Genomic DNA, 17,103 nt, shown 5'->3' on the forward strand with positions numbered 1-17,103 from the left:
GCAAAGCCATATCAATCTTCAAACACACTTTGGTATTCTCTTTTCTAGTCACTATAAAATTGCTGATAGAATTTTGAAGTCATTAATTCTTTTATAATAAACTAGCAATTACCAAGAAGGCTATTTCATGCCTTTTATAATTCTACCGTTCATTGCAGCCCCTGAAGACAATGTTAGAATGCTTCGGATAAGTATATCATCCTTACCACACTGAATCAGAATACAGCAGCGCTTAACACTGCTCTTATCAGTTTGAAGGTGGTAGAACCCTATGTGATTCGACTCCAGCGGCACCACCGCCACACCTATTTCTACCTAATAACAGCAGTGTTAGGCGCTGCTGTGTTCCGGTTTGAAGGGTGTGGTAAGGGAGCCATACTTTCCCATACGTTCCAGCTTAGTCTTCAGGGGTAGCGGCGCACCTATGGCCGACTTCAGGTAGGAATATCTAATCATATCTGGGGTTAATTACAGATGTCCATGGGCGGCAGTAGACACCATCAGGTGGACTGCGCGTCTGCTACTCCTATATTTAAAAAAAAAAACCTTATGAAAAGAGTAATATTGATGTACCTGTTTGCTAAAGACTGCGATGTCCTCGTTGAAGGACTCGGAGGAGCAGACGTCCCCGCCGGCCACGCCGGGGTCGCGCGGCGTGCACGTCGCCAGCTCACACTTCTCGAAGATCAACGCCAGCAGGGGGAACAAGGGGTGCCTGGGGAAATCATGGGCTAATTAATATGATTATCAATTGATATAACGACGGATAGTGTGTAAATTTACACGCCTTTAAAAAGTCCTCAAAGGTGTGTCATCAACCCATTACTGTCCCACTGCTGGGCACGGGTCTCCTCTCAGAATGAGAATGAGAAGGCCATAGTCCACCGCGCTGGACAAGTGCGTATTGGTAGACTTCACATACCTTTGAGATTTTTTTTTTATAAATCTCTAAGCAAGTGATAATTAACTTCTAATACGCAAATAAATTGATTTGAACCTCGGACTTCTCGATGGAGAGGCCGCGTTTCTTAACCACTAGGCTATCACTGTCAAAGGTGTGTGAAGTTTACCAATTTGCACTAGGCTAACACTGTGGTAAGGCTTAGTTCCCTCTCACTCTGAAGGAAATAACCTTTCCCAGAAGTGGAACAGATGTGATAAATTGACGACATAATTATGTATAAATGGTAAAATTAAATATTAAGTGATTGACTTTAACATCATTAAAACTATTATGGAAATTTTTCAATCTACTCAATTATAAGTAAATTTTGGAAATCATTAAAATTACATATAAAAAATTTCATATATTTTAGCAGATAGGATATCATCATGCATACATACATACCTACAGCATGTTTAATACATACATTTAAATAATATTAATAAAATTACATTTCCATTTCCATCACACTACAAGTATTACTACGAAATACTACTACTAGATACAATAACAAAGTATAACAGCTCATCCATACAAAAGCTAAGGCGAGTGTTACGACGGCCGATTAAACGCAGATTGTCAACACGTGACAGATAGTATCGCTGCGTGGCGCTAGTGGCGGCGGGAGCGGTTTAGAACTAAGGGTCAGAGGTTACCTAAAGTTACTTAAATACAGGATTATAATGAAGATCTGATTGAAGTAAATGTTGCTATTAAAAGCCTATAATACCTAGTGTTTAAGAAAATCGGTTAAAATTTGACGTGATTTTTAGCTGTCATTATATATATAACATTTTTGGACTTAAATTACTCTATATAACGAAAATAAACGTCTCTAAAGCAGTATACCTACACTAATTTTAAGCAGTCAGTTTTATTTTTTTTATAAAGAAATGACTTAGAGACACTTCTTATATCTAAGTACTACAAAGTGTAAATATGCAAAAAATATTTTTATTTAAAATAAACATATTCAGGTAAAGAAATGTTTCTTTATTTCCTAAATAAATATTGTGATAAAAACCTTGGGAACACCGCATCAACGACTTTAGTATAATTCAATAAACAAAACGCGACAAAAACATTTTTGTAAGTAAAGTACTTCAAAAAATTCTAAAAAGCTAGGCGCCATCACATTTCGGATCTAGACTACAGCAATAAAAACTACAATGACGTCCGTAAGTGAGATACAAAAGGTGAAGGAGATTGTCAAGACGTGACATTGACTCAATCGCGATCATAGCGGGTGCTGCCACTGTGATAGGAGGAGCGATTTTAAAATTAAATATTCTACTTAAAAGAAATACGGGACGAAAAATTCTTATTCTTTTGCGAAGTCGATTAAACTAAACTCTATGAATGTTAAAAAGTAGAGTAAAAGTATTTTTTTATTATAAAATTTAGATTATTATTACGAAATGATATTTGAAATCACCCCTAGGAGATCTAAGTAGGTGATAGAAACTACTTACATATAGATGTGTATGTAAAATGAAATATAAATTATTTTTAAAAGGGTTTTTTGTTAAAAGACTTATGAAACCCTAATAAATGTACTCTGGGCAACACATAACCACTTAACATACGATGACGCTCTTTCACTATTTAAAAAAAAAATAGATAAGACTTAAAAATGCTAATTAACATTAGCCATTGATGCGTGCGTGCGACCCTCTAAATTAACTTGGATCGTGTTTATATAATATAGGCATAGAAAATTAAATCCATAATGAAATCGCCTTTGGAACCAATACATTATAATTTATTGCCCTCAATTAGCCAGTAGTTGTCAGGAAACATTAAATATTAAATATAAATTTCGTGTCAAAACACACATGAATTTTTGCGTTCTAAATATGTTACCAGCAATAAAATAACACTAGACAGTTCAAAAAACTGGAATACAACATGTTGAAAGCTGTAATTACGAAATATAATAAAATGGGTGTATATTAACACACTTAAACACAATATTCGCTATCGAAGTCAAATCTAAACAAGAAACTTTACATTTACATTTTACAAATGTAAATTTGAAGTACCTACCTGTCTAGTTTTTTTTAAGTCTAGAGTCAGGTCTAATGTTTTAGGTATTCAAAACTGATAACGCGGGTCGGTAACCCGTAATTTTTCGTAAAAGTTTTAATGTATTTCTTTGTTGCTTATTACAATTACCTTGGCTGTACCCAATGTAAGGTTAACGTAATTTGAATATGTTCATGTAGAAATTATCTATTGTCTATGGCAAAATCGCTTAGTTTTTATTTTATCTAGGCTTTAGCTGCGGCTTTACTTTTAGTAAGTATATTAAATAAATTAAAATCCATAACGCGTTAGCAAAAAGATTTTTATAATCATTCCTAAATTAATGTGAGCTTTACTAATAACTTTCGTTTTGTGTATAATTTATTTCTTAATTAGTTTTAGAACTCTTTACACATAATTAAATGTAGATATGTAAATATTCAAATAAGTATCTAAAAACAACTCCCTAATTGTTATGGGTATCTACATCTACTTATAAAATCCTAAAAAATACACATAAAATCTATTACAAAGAACGGACAGACGGTATATTTTACATATATAAAAGATCACCCACATTGCAACTAGGTTCCCATATGGACGGCCAACGACCGTGACCACTCACCTATAACTTGTATAGAAAACATAACATTACGTGAAGAAAAATAAGGTAGTTTGCAGTTAAACGTTAAAGAGCTAAATAATAATTACAATAATGCGCAAAAAGTGCGGTTAAAAACGAATTCCGAGTGAATAACCCGATTAACTTGCGATTAACCTTCGAACAATGCATGGAAGTATTGGAAAGGTAAGGTAGGGTCTGTTTTCAAGCGAGTTATAAAGTAAACTATATCTATCAAGATATTACTATATAATCTTTCTTTTTTTTGGTATGTCTCAGATTTAATTTTGTATACTTTAGTACAAACACTTTAGTCTAATTCCACATTTCCTGAGAGAGAAACAGTGGGATAAGTATAGGTTAAAATGACAAAGTTTTGGCAAAATATTGTTAATCTTCGTATTTTACTACCCCTGAGAACTAAGCTGGAACGCCTCGGAAAAGTCTGTCTCCCTTACCACACCCTTCAAAGTAAAACACACGCGCCTAACACTACCGTTATTAACCAGAAATAGGTGTGACGGTGGTGCCGCCGGAGTCGAACTACAAAGGGTTCTACCACCTATTATTTACTTTATAAAAACGTTTAAACTTTTAAAAAAGTTTCAAATATTTTTTGCAAATAATTTTATTCTTTGCCAAATATCTATTTATCAAATAACGAAATTAAAATGTATTAAAAATAAATAAATTATAAAAATTAAATCCGCCCCGCTATTTCTTTTCCAACCGCCTACACTTAGACGCGCCCTTAACAACAGAAGCTTCTCAGACTTTTGATCAGATAACCCGAGATCTTAGTAGGGAGTTGAGAGTGCTAAATATCACACTCTTGTCACTATCTGATGCCAGAATGACAAATGTTTGACGTTTATTACCACTCTATTATAAAACTAGAAAAATGGTCGTTTATCTGCTGACAGAATGTAACTAAAAAACTAATTTAGGTAAAAATAATTTTGAATTGAATTCTGGGGTGTTCGCAATTATTCAGCGGTGTGTCGTCTAACGGGTGTAAAGACTATGCTGGCACATGAAGCATTCCAGCTTAGTTCTCAAGAGCCTAGAGTAACAAACTCCAGAATCCATACCTAAACCCAATCAGATACTTTGCTACGTTAGAAGGGCTAAATTTAAAGTACCTAGGGCATCTTATTACGCCCTCAAACAAGGCAGCTATTTCAACTATAGATAATTTTTGTGACAGTAGTACTTCTGGTAATTAACAAAACGTTGCACAATATGCTCTTAACATAGTTCCACTGTATCTAGTTAGAACTTCTTTTATATAATAACATTAAAAATCCTTAACAACATTACGAAATAACGGCCTTAAGATTCTATTATTCCGATATTAATATTAAATAATCCGTATTAACAGCACCTGCTACTGTTCAGCGGTATCTGATAAGCTATAAACCCTTATCAGTATACACGATAATACTGGTTTAAAACGATTAGTACACGACGTTGCAATCGATAAAATTAAACTATCCAAAACTTATCGTAACATGATGTAATCTAAACAAAAATAATATTTATCCGACAATTTATATTACTTGTCAGATAATTAATTATTAAAAAGCAAATACTAAGTGGGGTAGGACTACATCTGTCAATAATTGTGTCAGAATAATAAGTTATTTTTCGTGTTCATCATCAACCCATTACTGTCCCACTGCTGGGCACGGGTCTCCTCTCATAATGAGAGGGATAAGGCCATAGTCCACCGCGCTGGCCAAGTGCGTATTGGTAGACTTCACATACCTTTGAGATTTTTTTTTTTTTTATTATCTCTCAGGTATGCAGATTTCCTCACGATGTTTTCCTTCACCGTTTAAGCAAGTGATAATTAATTTCTAATGCGCACATAATTTTTGAAAATCAGAGGTGCGTGCCTGGGATTTGAACCTCGGACCCCTCGATCGAGAGGCCGCGTTTCTTAACCACTAGGCTATCACTGCTATTTTTCGTGTTAACCTGTACTTATTGTCAATACTTATTGTGTTTATCGAATTATATCCACAATGAAAATCGTAGATAAAAAAATAATGAACACACGCTTCTTATAATCTGACCCTAACTAAGGAAATAACCAATAGCACATTATAAAGTCTTTTAAAATCGAATGAGTTCTGTACTTTTGGTTTCATTTAGCTTTTAGTATTTTTTTATTTATTAACATTTAGTAATTTTTGGCAACAATCAGTTTTAAATGTTTTCGTTTTAGTTCTATCAAATAGAGGATGCCTAGGCCATACTCTACCATACTACGTCTATACCATAGACTAGTATAACTGTCAAAGTAATTAAGATTATTAAAGGTTTATTTAGATTTTAAAATAAGTGAGTATCTACAATAGTAGGTATAACTTTAGGAAATAGTTATTTTAAACTTTCGACAAACAACAATTATATTTATGTACAGAGTTACAGACAATTGTTGGTAATAGCCAGGTTTATGCCGTAAAACAAATTAATATAAAAAGCACATTATAATTATAATTATTATATTATGACTTAATTTGAGGCAATTACGTTTTATTGACATTATTATACTAAATTGCCAAAATCATTGCGTAGTACATGACAGCTGCAAATAAGAATAAAAAGATAATTACATATAATTACTCTTATTATAATAACTAAAAGTTAAACTCCATAGATCCTAGACTAACGCTAAGTTTTAATGAGTAATGAAGTCATTAAGTTCGTTGACCTGTTTTAAATTTTGAATTTTTAGACACGATTATTTTTTTATAACTGTGCGTCTAATTATAATAATGTACACGTGTATGTGTCGGATGTATAATAAATTGGTCTTTATTTTATATATTTCATTTTGTTAATTCATATTGGCATAATGGCAACTGCCGTGGCAACGTGACCATCAATCCCAACTAAGAGTTTTATGATCAGCCACAGATGCGATGCTATCCTGGGTACTAAGCTGGAATGGGTACAAGTCTCTCCCTTACCACGACCCTTCAAACCAAAACAGCGCTTAACACTGTTGTTACTAAGCAGAACCATGTGACAGTGGTACCGTCATCCATATCTATGGGCGGAAGTGACCACCTACTAAGACTAGACACTACTTCTATATTAAAAAAAAACACAAGAACAAAACATTTTAAACCATATTTATAAATTTAAATATTTCTCCATTATTTTATTACACGAACAGAGCTAGTAATTGATATAAAAACCCCATTAACATATTAAAACAAGACCACCTTGCGGGGCGCATTTCGCAAGTACTCAGTACATTCAGATCGGAGATAACATCGGTACTTGCAATGCGTATTATGAAACGATATATTCTTCATCTCTATATACCTACCCGGTTTTCCTTGTCTGCATATATTATTTAACTTTATTCTAAAATGGTTATCTTGCTAGCTTGGTTCCTTCTTACTTTGTCTTAAATGATTTTATTGTCAGTAAATTTTATCATTTTTACTTTCCTATCACACCTGTCATCGCTTAAGTATATTTTCTGACTTATAGCTTCTTTAAACAGACCTCCCTTTAGAATGAATGTAGTGGAAATAAGAGCTCATGTTATGTTGGATGCAATTGGTTAAACTTGGAATCGATAAAATCTAAAAGACTAACAACTATTCTTATTTACCTTCAGCGTTATTGTCTGCGTGTACTTTAGAGCGCTCAAGCCATATGTAACATTCTATTTACCCGATTTTATTCAAACTCGTACAGCAAATAATACACACTAACCACGATCTAGTACAACTAAAGTGGAATTTATATGTTACTCTACCTGTATGTCACCCGGTGCTCGTGATACGTGTCACCCTATCTAGCTTAGCTTTAGTGCGCGTGCAACTCTAGCGGCTAGTGGCCACGACAGCTAAGGTACAATTCACACGTTACCCCTCCACTCACCCATAGATCGCGTCCTTGTCTCGCTTGTGCACGAGCGCGGAGGCAGGTTGTGCACGGGCGGCAGGTGAGGGTGTCACCCGGTATTCGTGATACGTGTCACCCTATCTAGCTTGGCTTTAGTGCGCGTGCAACTCTAGCGGCTAGTGCTCACGACAGCTAAAGTACAATTCACACGTTACCCGTCCACTCACCCATAGATCGCGTCCTTGTCTCGCTTGTGAACGAGCGCAGAGGCAGGTAGTGCACAGGCGGCAGGTGAGGGTGTCACCCGTTACTCGTGATACGCGTCACCCTATCTAGCTTAGCTTTAGTGCGCGTGCAACTCTAGCGGCTAGTGGTCACGACAGCTAAAGTACAATTCACACGTTACCCCTCCACTCACCCATAGATCGCGTCCTTGTCTCGCTTGTGCACGAGCGGCTCGCCGGGCAGCGCGTGCGCGGGCGCGGCGGGCGGCGGGTAGTGCACGGGCGGCAGGTGAGGGTGCGTCAGCCGGTGCTCGTGGTACATCGCGCCGCCCTCCATGTAGCCCCCGCCGTGGAGGCTCTCGTCGTACTGGAAATTAGGATTGGATGATATAGCATACGTATATTCATGAAAATAATAACATTTTAGAGTAATATTATCTTGTATTACGTGTGTTTTTGGAAAGATTTTTTGTAGACAAAGATGTAAATCAGATAATTTACTTTATTTAAAAACAGACATGTTTTGTGCTCGTATATTTCGAAAAGTTTAAAATGGATGTTATCTCACCTGAATTACAATATGTATGGTATCGCCTAAGTAAATTTACTTACACTTAGATCAAAATAAGTCTTATTTGTGTGTAGTGTAGTTAGAAAAGTATTAATACCTAACTCGTAATTAGTATTTAGCCTTAAACTTCAGTACAATTCTGAACGAACGTTGAATACATATGCACATCCACCACGTGGTTAATCATTACTTATTTCTAATTAAAAAAGATTAAATCCCTTCTTAACGCTCGGGTTGCAAATCAAGCAACTTCACAATTACCTTGCCTACTTTAAACTTGCATTTATATTTCGATAAATTATATCGCAATTACGGAAAGAAATTAAAACGTCAGTGCAATTGCATTTTGCAAAATAACAAGGATAGATACATCATGGCTTTATAGATAAAGTTTTTATCCACAAAAAGAAGGGCTAGGTTTATCAGTTAACGAATTAAAAAACCTCAGGCATTACTCACGCAATCTAAAACACGTTAGCATTCAGTTTACAATTAAGTAATGAAATGGACAAGTCGAGTTGCAGTCGAGTGGAGACGGTTCCGTACGTTGAATATGTTATTAGGTGCTAATTAATATATAATTTATTTATCGTGTTTTGTAAAACTTCTTTAACTTCATACAGGTGTTCTAACAATCTGTAAGTAGATATTTTTTGTATTTTATTTAAATTTTAACTCAGTAGTAACGGATATACAGGGATGGTAATTGAGAGATATTCGTTTCAGCTATTATGATAAGTAATTTCGAAATTATTTATTAAAATATTAAAAAATATATATTTAAGACTCCTATTTTAAAAAAATATTTATTTCCCTTACACGTTCGATTAATTCCGTAACAATTATTTTTATCAAATCTCCAGTAAGTGCGGTGCAACTTACAAGGATTATGTTTCATCATTACATACGGAACCCTAACAAACTTAACGACTATTTCGATGAATATTCATTAAAAATAGCCAAGTCATTGTATGATAGCTATCTCCCATCTTGCCCATCAATTAAGTCCCAGAGCTTTTAAAATATATTCCCGAGCTTTTAAGGAACTAGCGGGTTGAAAGGTGCGATGGGCGAGCTTTGTTTCGATGGCAATTAGCCTGATGTATGCGAGAAATGCCTTTTATTTAGATGTTTAACGTTAATCGCCTAGAGATTTTAAGTTATATGCTCTCGGCTTTACTAATTTTTAAACGGTCTCTTTGTTTCGGATGATAAGCGAAATTTTATGTAACAGATGTATGTGCAAGTGGGTGTAGTGGCTGGGTAGAAAGGTGCCGGGTTCGTGCCCTGGTTGGATAAACTTGAAAATTATTATTGATATATTAAGTTTGTGTAATGTAACACGTGAGGGAAATGTTTGGATGTTTAATTGTATTTGTGGGTCAAATCTTGAATTATTTCAGACTTTGGCCAATAATGTTATCCTTAGTGTTGGAAAAATCTTAAATAAAACACTATTTATGGATAAAGTTTAAAATATGAAGTTGATTCTGCAGAATATGTTATTTTAATTATTTTCTAATTACCTACATATATTACCAATTATAGTGAATCATAATAACTAAATATAACATTTTATATCAGAAATAAATTACCTCCTCATCAATCTTATATATAAAATTCTCGTGTCACAATGTTAGTTACCGTACTCCTCCGAAAATTTACCGATTTTCACCAAATTTTATATGCATATTCAGTAGGTCTGAGAATCGGCTACTATCTATCATTCATACCTCTAAGTGATAAGGGTTGTTCACTTAACATTTTTTATTTACATGGCAACATAACGTTCGCCGGGTCAGCTAGTCATTTTACATATTTATCATTTCACTCACTACAGTCGTATTTTTCCGTCATAGTATCGCTCTAGCATAGCTTTTAGTATAGTTAAGACCAATTATACAGTTGTTAATATTTGTAGTTAATGGCATTCAAGATACGGTTTAAATTTAACCGGTCAAATGTTATTACCTAATCGTGTATTGTTGCCTATGAATAATACATTAGGAATCTCTTCTTTGTTTATTGTTAGCTTAACTGGATAAAATCTACCGTTATTAAGTAATGACTAATGAATAGAATAATATAACGTTTTTCTTTTAGTCTTATATGATTTTGTATGTATTATGGCCATAGAACGTACACATACACACACACAAAACTGTAAGTGTTCAAGGTGATAGAACCCTTTGTGGTTCGACTCCGGCGGTACCACCGCCACACCTATTTCTACCTAATAACAGCAGTGTGCGCAGCATGCGCTGATGTGTATGGATTCCAACTTTAAAGATAGAACATTTAAATTTTTAACCTAATAGGTAGCGTTTTCGAGATTTAAAATACGACAGAACGTCTGTCCAAACCAACATACCTATACATACCCACCGTAGGGCACAGGTGCGTTAATGGTGGTGGTATCGACCCTCAGAATCGCACCGTCACCGTTTTTGATGGCGGGCTCCACTCCACGCCTGACATTTTGAAATAAAGCGGTGCCCTGATATATTTATTGTGTCAGGATTTGTAAGGCTGTATTATATTTAAAGTGATGTTCGACCGTTAATTTTATAAAATCACCGTTATACTTGAATTTAAAATTCGACCGTTAGTCTTAACTTTTGATTTTAATTTGTAAAATGCTTGTGCAATTTCTGTTATTAAGAATTATTTTATATTGTCCAAATTGTAAAGTTGTATTTACACTTATTTCTCACTGTAATGACTTGACTAAATAAATATCTAAGGATAACTATTACCTCCTTACAAAGGAATATACCACAAATTGCTATATCCTAACATTAATAAATAATTTTAACTTAAAATCAATTTGTATTTTATAAGTACATTACCATACTTGAACATTTATATTTTAGGTTTCTTTCTTCTATTCCATAGCGATAGATGATATATGGAAACATTTGTAGTAATTACGATTTAAGATCAATATTAGTTTATAGTAATTAAAAAGTTATATACCAGGCAACCAGGAACACAACGTAGCTGGAACATAATCGGTCATTTGTAGTTTTATCGCAACCTTTGACCATTACGCGTTTTCATTTCCCCGGCCAGTAATCCACAGTTTAATGTACACTACTTTAACTTTAACCTTTACTTACTAAGTTGATCTTAAATGTCTCAATATGTTTAGATTTGTTGTAAATAAAGGCATAATACAAAAAATTTAAAAAAAAAATAAGGTTATATGTCGTAAATGTCTGGATACAATCTTATATTAATTAATTTTAAGTGTAAATATTTTATTTCGTATAAATAAATAGGTTCAAATTGATGCTTGAAGTACTTATGATATTTTGTACTTACTGAAAAACCAAATAGCTACAGTAGGTACTTGCATGCACCTTAATTTTTATAAACATTATATAATTAAATTTAAAACTCTACCATTGACGTCATAAAAACCAAGTACCTACCTACTTAGTTAGTACCTAAAATTCAAATCGAATGATGCTAATATTATTTTTAATCTGTTTCTATTTTCCTATGCTCCTACTATTTAAAGATTCTAAAGATTTATTCATCATCACATACCCATATACAATATACATATACTATGAAGTTCTTGATGGTTTTACGATCAAAAATAATTTAAATCACCTGACTAGGCCTACTGTTCAAAAAGCAGTCTATCGCTACATTGCTCTACAAAGTCATTACCATTGAACTGTCGCAAACGCCATAATTATTGAGTTATTACGTCTTTCTAGCGAGCTGCTCGCATTTTCTTCGCATACGACCTGATGTAGCCTAGATTAGGGTAAACACTCTATATAAACACTATATTGTTATGCTTAGGTACTTTAAAAACATTAAAATATAAAATAAGATTTTGATTTATAGTATATACCTACCTATCTATATTTTTAATAACGTAATCTTACGATAAGATAGGCGACCTGTCTAATATTAGATACCTAGTCATGTCCGAAGGTGGTAGAACCCATTGTGGTTCGACTCCGGCGGCACCACCGCCACATCTATTTCTACCTAATAACAGCAGTGTTAGGCGCTGCTGTGTTCCGGTTTGAAGGGTGTGGTAAGGGAGAAAGACTTTTCCGAGGCATTCCAGCTTAGTCCTCAGGGGTAGCGGCGCATCTGTGGCCGACCTCAGGTAGGAATATCTAATCCTACCTGGGGTTGATTACAGATGTCCATGGGCGGCAGTAGACACTTACCATCAGATGGACTGCATGCTCGTCTGCTACTTTTATATTATAACAAAAAAAAAACAACCTAGTCATAGTGGTCTATGGACATTTGCAACATTAGAGGAGTTGCTAATAGTTCATCTTATTCTGCACTTTTTTGAAGAGCCGTAAATTAAAGAAAACATGTTTTAAAACAAATTAAAAGATAAGAGGATAGGAACATTTTTTCTATATATTAATTCCGGTAAAATCAACAGATACATTTTCTCAATACATAAACCAAAACAACTATGCTAAGTATTTATTACACAGTATGTAAATAGTGCTTCAATGGTACAGTACACGACCATAAATGTCTCATAAATATTACAATGTAGCGAATATAAAAGAAATCTACATTGATCTACAAATGTTAGCAATTATGGCTACACAATTGATCAGCAAATAACACAGTAGACATGGGGGATAGCACATTTAATTACAAATATGTAATTTAATAATTAAAGCGCAATCATCCCTCCATTGCAATTATGTGTACCTAGCAATCTAGGTGCCCTAGCGTTTACCCTAGGTTAGGTATTGCAAATTACATAGCACGAAATGTAGGGACGCAATGGTCAAATCGATATAATTATTTAATCGATTTTCACTAATATGTATATTGGAACTAAGTGGAGTAGAATCAAATCCCACGAAAAAGAAAAAAATAATATGTCAATATCAAATGACACCTGTCAAATCTAATTAGGTATGAATGAGAAATGCCGCTGAATTTAATGTGCGATGAATTAAATTAAGTTTAATTACCCAGTAAATATTTTATTTACATAACAACATAAATATTGTCATATTAAATTTAAATGAAGTGACAATGGTTTTAACTTAATCAATACAGCTTTGCCTAACCTAGTACTTAGATTGAAGAAACTATAAGCCAATTAGGTCGAGGTTTATGAAACATGTGTATGCAAAATATATGTGTGTCAGTGACAACATACATAACGCAGTAAGCCTATGCATTTACTTAATTAGAAGTGATTTATACACAAATATCTAGTTTCTAATCCCAGGGTAACCTATGACGTTTAGAGACGACGGCATTGAACAAAACTCATTTGAACTTTACAGGAAATTATTAGAATACATTATTAATAATAATATTATAAACCTGATGCTATAGTCGAGCTATTACACTAGTGTGTACTGGTCTTAACATTGGACTTATATTTTGCAAAGTAAGAACCATAGACACTAATAACAAAGGGTAACAAAATACGATTTATTTTTAATATAACATAATTTTCATGAATTATTAATGGCCAGTTGCACTGAGATAAATGTTTTTCTTGCGTGAAATAAGTAACAAATTTAGAATCCTACACTAAATTATAGTGGGTAATCAATTAATTTTATTCCCAAGCATTGTGTAAACGACAGTTACTTAAATTATTCCGCGCGTTTACTTAAGTTAATCAAAATGTACAAATCTTTACATATTATGAAATATGGCGACCTTTGGAGTTACAACTGCGACCCAGTTCAACCACCATATTAATGACCGCACGATTTAAAATCGCAACTTAAGATTACAAACCGCACGACAATAATCGCAGTCGTAAAAGTCGCCTTAAATCATAATTACTTATTTAACTACGCTTGTACGAGAATCAAACGTTGTTATTGATACCGAATTACGGATAATTAGAGGAAATTAAACTGTATTACATTGTCATAAAGAGGTTGTCAACTGCGCGCGTAATACGTTGCAATTAAAACAGGGAATTATGTATGCATGTGTGTATTGAGTCGTCACACGACTATAGTTCATATGCCGACGTGTTAAGGACGTATTGTTTATACGGAGTGTTTACAATTTGCGCGCGCAATATGAAAATGGCCGCAACTTAGGTATTTTTATTGGAGCAGTCGAAACAATGGGTGAGGCTGTATGTATGTGACGCCTTGGCGCTATAAATACGATTTTATAAAGACGGACGTTTTATTACGTTGTAAATGTAAAGAAACACGCTGTGCTCGATATGCCCAATAAAATAAGCACAAACATAAATACAGCTTTTAATTCGAATGATACGCCCGTGATTTCTTTACTTTTTTCTTTATAAAGTGTCCTAAAAAGGCAAATGTAACAAAATTTTACAGCCAGGTTCTATAATTTATTTTTAAATGTTTAGGTATTGTTAATACATTTTTTGTTATAAACCTATTTTATTTAACTTTTCTAAACAGGTTAACGTTAACTATACCTAGTAATACTTGCGGAGTTATAATTTGCATAATACATACTCCTTATCAATCTAAGCTGCAGTAAATGATAATTACAGTGTAAATACTGAATAAGCAGGCGATAAATAGTCCAAATAAGATATAACGACTTAATTCCACTTCCCGCCAAAACCACTGAACTGACATCAGGTACCTACTACTTATTTAGCTTATCTGTAATCTTGTACTTTTTAAATAATAATACACGTGTATAAATTATTTTTATCTGTAAAAAATGTCTTCATTCAAATTATTTAATGTTAGCAAAGATGTTAAGTACCGCTAACGACTATAAAAAGATTATATTATGTAACAAACAAATAACAACAAACAATAAAGTACTTAATAAGTAAAATTCTTGTATGTAAATGTTGAAACACATTGACCTGTTGCAAAGAATAGTCTATTATATTTATTTTAATAATAAAGAAACATTGATTTTGTTTATGCTTTATATTGAGGAAGTATGTAAAAGGCCTAATGACTGATTCATAATTTAACATTTAAAAAAACTATTATAAATAATTTATTAAAGAATAAAGTTTAACAAAAAATAATAACAACACTCGGTCGACGCGGTCAAAGGAACATTAAAATAAAACAATAATATTATAACGAAAAACAAATTAATTTTGGCAGTCTGTGGAATCTTATATTTATAATAGACAATTCTATTTTCGAATTTGGGAACCGGGTAATGACGTCACGATGCAAGCTCGCGAGCGGTTAGATTTTCTTATTGTGACCACCGCCGTGACACACTTCTGAGACACTTACGTCATTAATTTGTAGGCGGTTGACATTACATGTGGTGTCGGACTACAAAAACAAGAGAGCGGCCATCGAAAACATTCGAGCGAATTCAAATTCTATTTTATTGAGAATAGACACGAATTATCACGTAGCCACGCAGGCTGTATAAAAATATTTTCCCATAAATTTTTAGGTCAGTGCCGAGTAACATTCCGTCACGTACGAAGGGATAGGGGTAATTAAAATTCTGTAATGATCACACCGACACCTCTGCTAGACGTGAACCGGTATTTAGAGTAGGTTTAACATTATTGAGCCATGTATGGAAACAAAAACTCATGTCAGCATATGACACCCGTGATGGATGCCGCGCAATAAAAATATCGACGGCGACAGACGGAAACAAAGTTCTTTCAAAATATTTTAATTATACACTAGCAGCCGTATCCTCGCAGGCGCTAAGCTGTCCTGTCCCTAAAATAATAAAGCTAGTCATTAAATATTTCGAAAATATGTAATGACTACCTTTTGACGTCTTGAAAGCCGGTTTCGAAATGAAATGATACGTTTTAAAAATGGAATCGCTCCGTCCCGCCTTTTTTACTCCGAGATAACCTTTAGTCCATTTGGTTCGCCATAACGAAAAAATAAGCATCGTACGTTTTAATTTTTTTAAATGACATTCTTGTGGTTTTTTCTCGCTGGGAATCTTTACTGAGTAATAAGTTCCATTGGGCGGTCCGGTTTTTGCGATCCGTATGGTTTCTCGGATTCGTTTCTTTATGTTTCGATATGATTAAATTTTGAAAGGCGGTTACGCATTGTCTCGGGTTCGAGGCATAAGTCATGCCGTCAAACTGATGAGTTCTGAACCCCGTTGCGCTAATTAAAGCCCATGGATTAATCGCTTCAGTTATTCAAATTTCGCTTAGATTACGGCCGCGGGTCAGTTTTTTACGATTCGCGGTTTCGAGATTAGTTCGGTTCTGGGAAGAGGAAAAGCCGTTTCGCGGGAATAATTAAATGTGACTGAGTTGTTGAATGGCAGGGCATTGTCGAGACGTAAGCAAGGAAACGGTTCATAACCTTATGTAATGTAAAAAACAGAGCTGAAGGGAAGGTATTCGAACGCAGACGGTTGGGGAAGACAGCACCGTCACTTGTGCCCGACACGGGGTGGGACATGATGAACGCCACCCTAAACGTGCGCCGTCTCCTTCTAACTCGCACCCTCGTCCATGCCGCCGTCCTCCTCTCTGTCATCTGGCGACGCGCTCACATGTCTGGGGCTACCAGAAGCGATTCGTAACAGTGAATAATGTATTTGAACTGCTAACAATGCTCAATACTAATATGAACCGGCATAACACTCATTACACCGCTATGTCTATTCGTTCGCATAGGCGTTCCCGAATTGACAAGAACACAATTCGGAGAGCCAGGTGAGTAGCACTCGCTCCGGTGTTTTTATGTGCTTTTTAAATCGATAGCGGTAAATCAAACATCGTTAGACCTTCCGCGACGCTCGTATCGAATTTTACTGCGCTACTCGACCCATACGTAATATGATCGTAAAACTTAGAAAAATCTTTTTACATTAGCTATTACGCGGACGAATTGAGACGTCCGAGCGGGCGACGGGC

General features: G+C 34.6%; 2 protein-coding genes across 6 annotated transcripts in view; both read right to left on the reverse strand.

The window, feature by feature from the left end:
* Positions 1 to 17,103, reverse strand: part of hth (Meis homeobox homothorax) — a 349,085-nt gene that overhangs the window by 317,626 nt on the left and 14,356 nt on the right. For all 5 annotated transcript variants that reach the window (XM_073073576.1, XM_073073577.1, XM_073073574.1 and 2 more), the window contains exons 2-3: positions 7,879 to 8,051; positions 574 to 715 (exon numbers count right to left, since the gene is read on the reverse strand). In XM_073073576.1, coding sequence (XP_072929677.1) covers positions 574 to 715; positions 7,879 to 8,051 — 315 coding nt within the window. The remainder of the gene's footprint in view (positions 1 to 573; positions 716 to 7,878; positions 8,052 to 17,103) is intronic.
* Positions 1 to 17,103, reverse strand: part of Bmp-2 (bmp-2 protein) — a 312,520-nt gene that overhangs the window by 114,181 nt on the left and 181,236 nt on the right. The window lies entirely within an intron of this gene.

The sequence above is a fragment of the Epargyreus clarus genome, unplaced genomic scaffold, assembly GCF_041222505.1.
Source record: "Epargyreus clarus isolate Ecla_fem2 unplaced genomic scaffold, WU_Ecla_fem_2.2 ptg000006l, whole genome shotgun sequence".
Taxonomy (NCBI): Eukaryota; Metazoa; Arthropoda; class Insecta; order Lepidoptera; family Hesperiidae; genus Epargyreus; species Epargyreus clarus.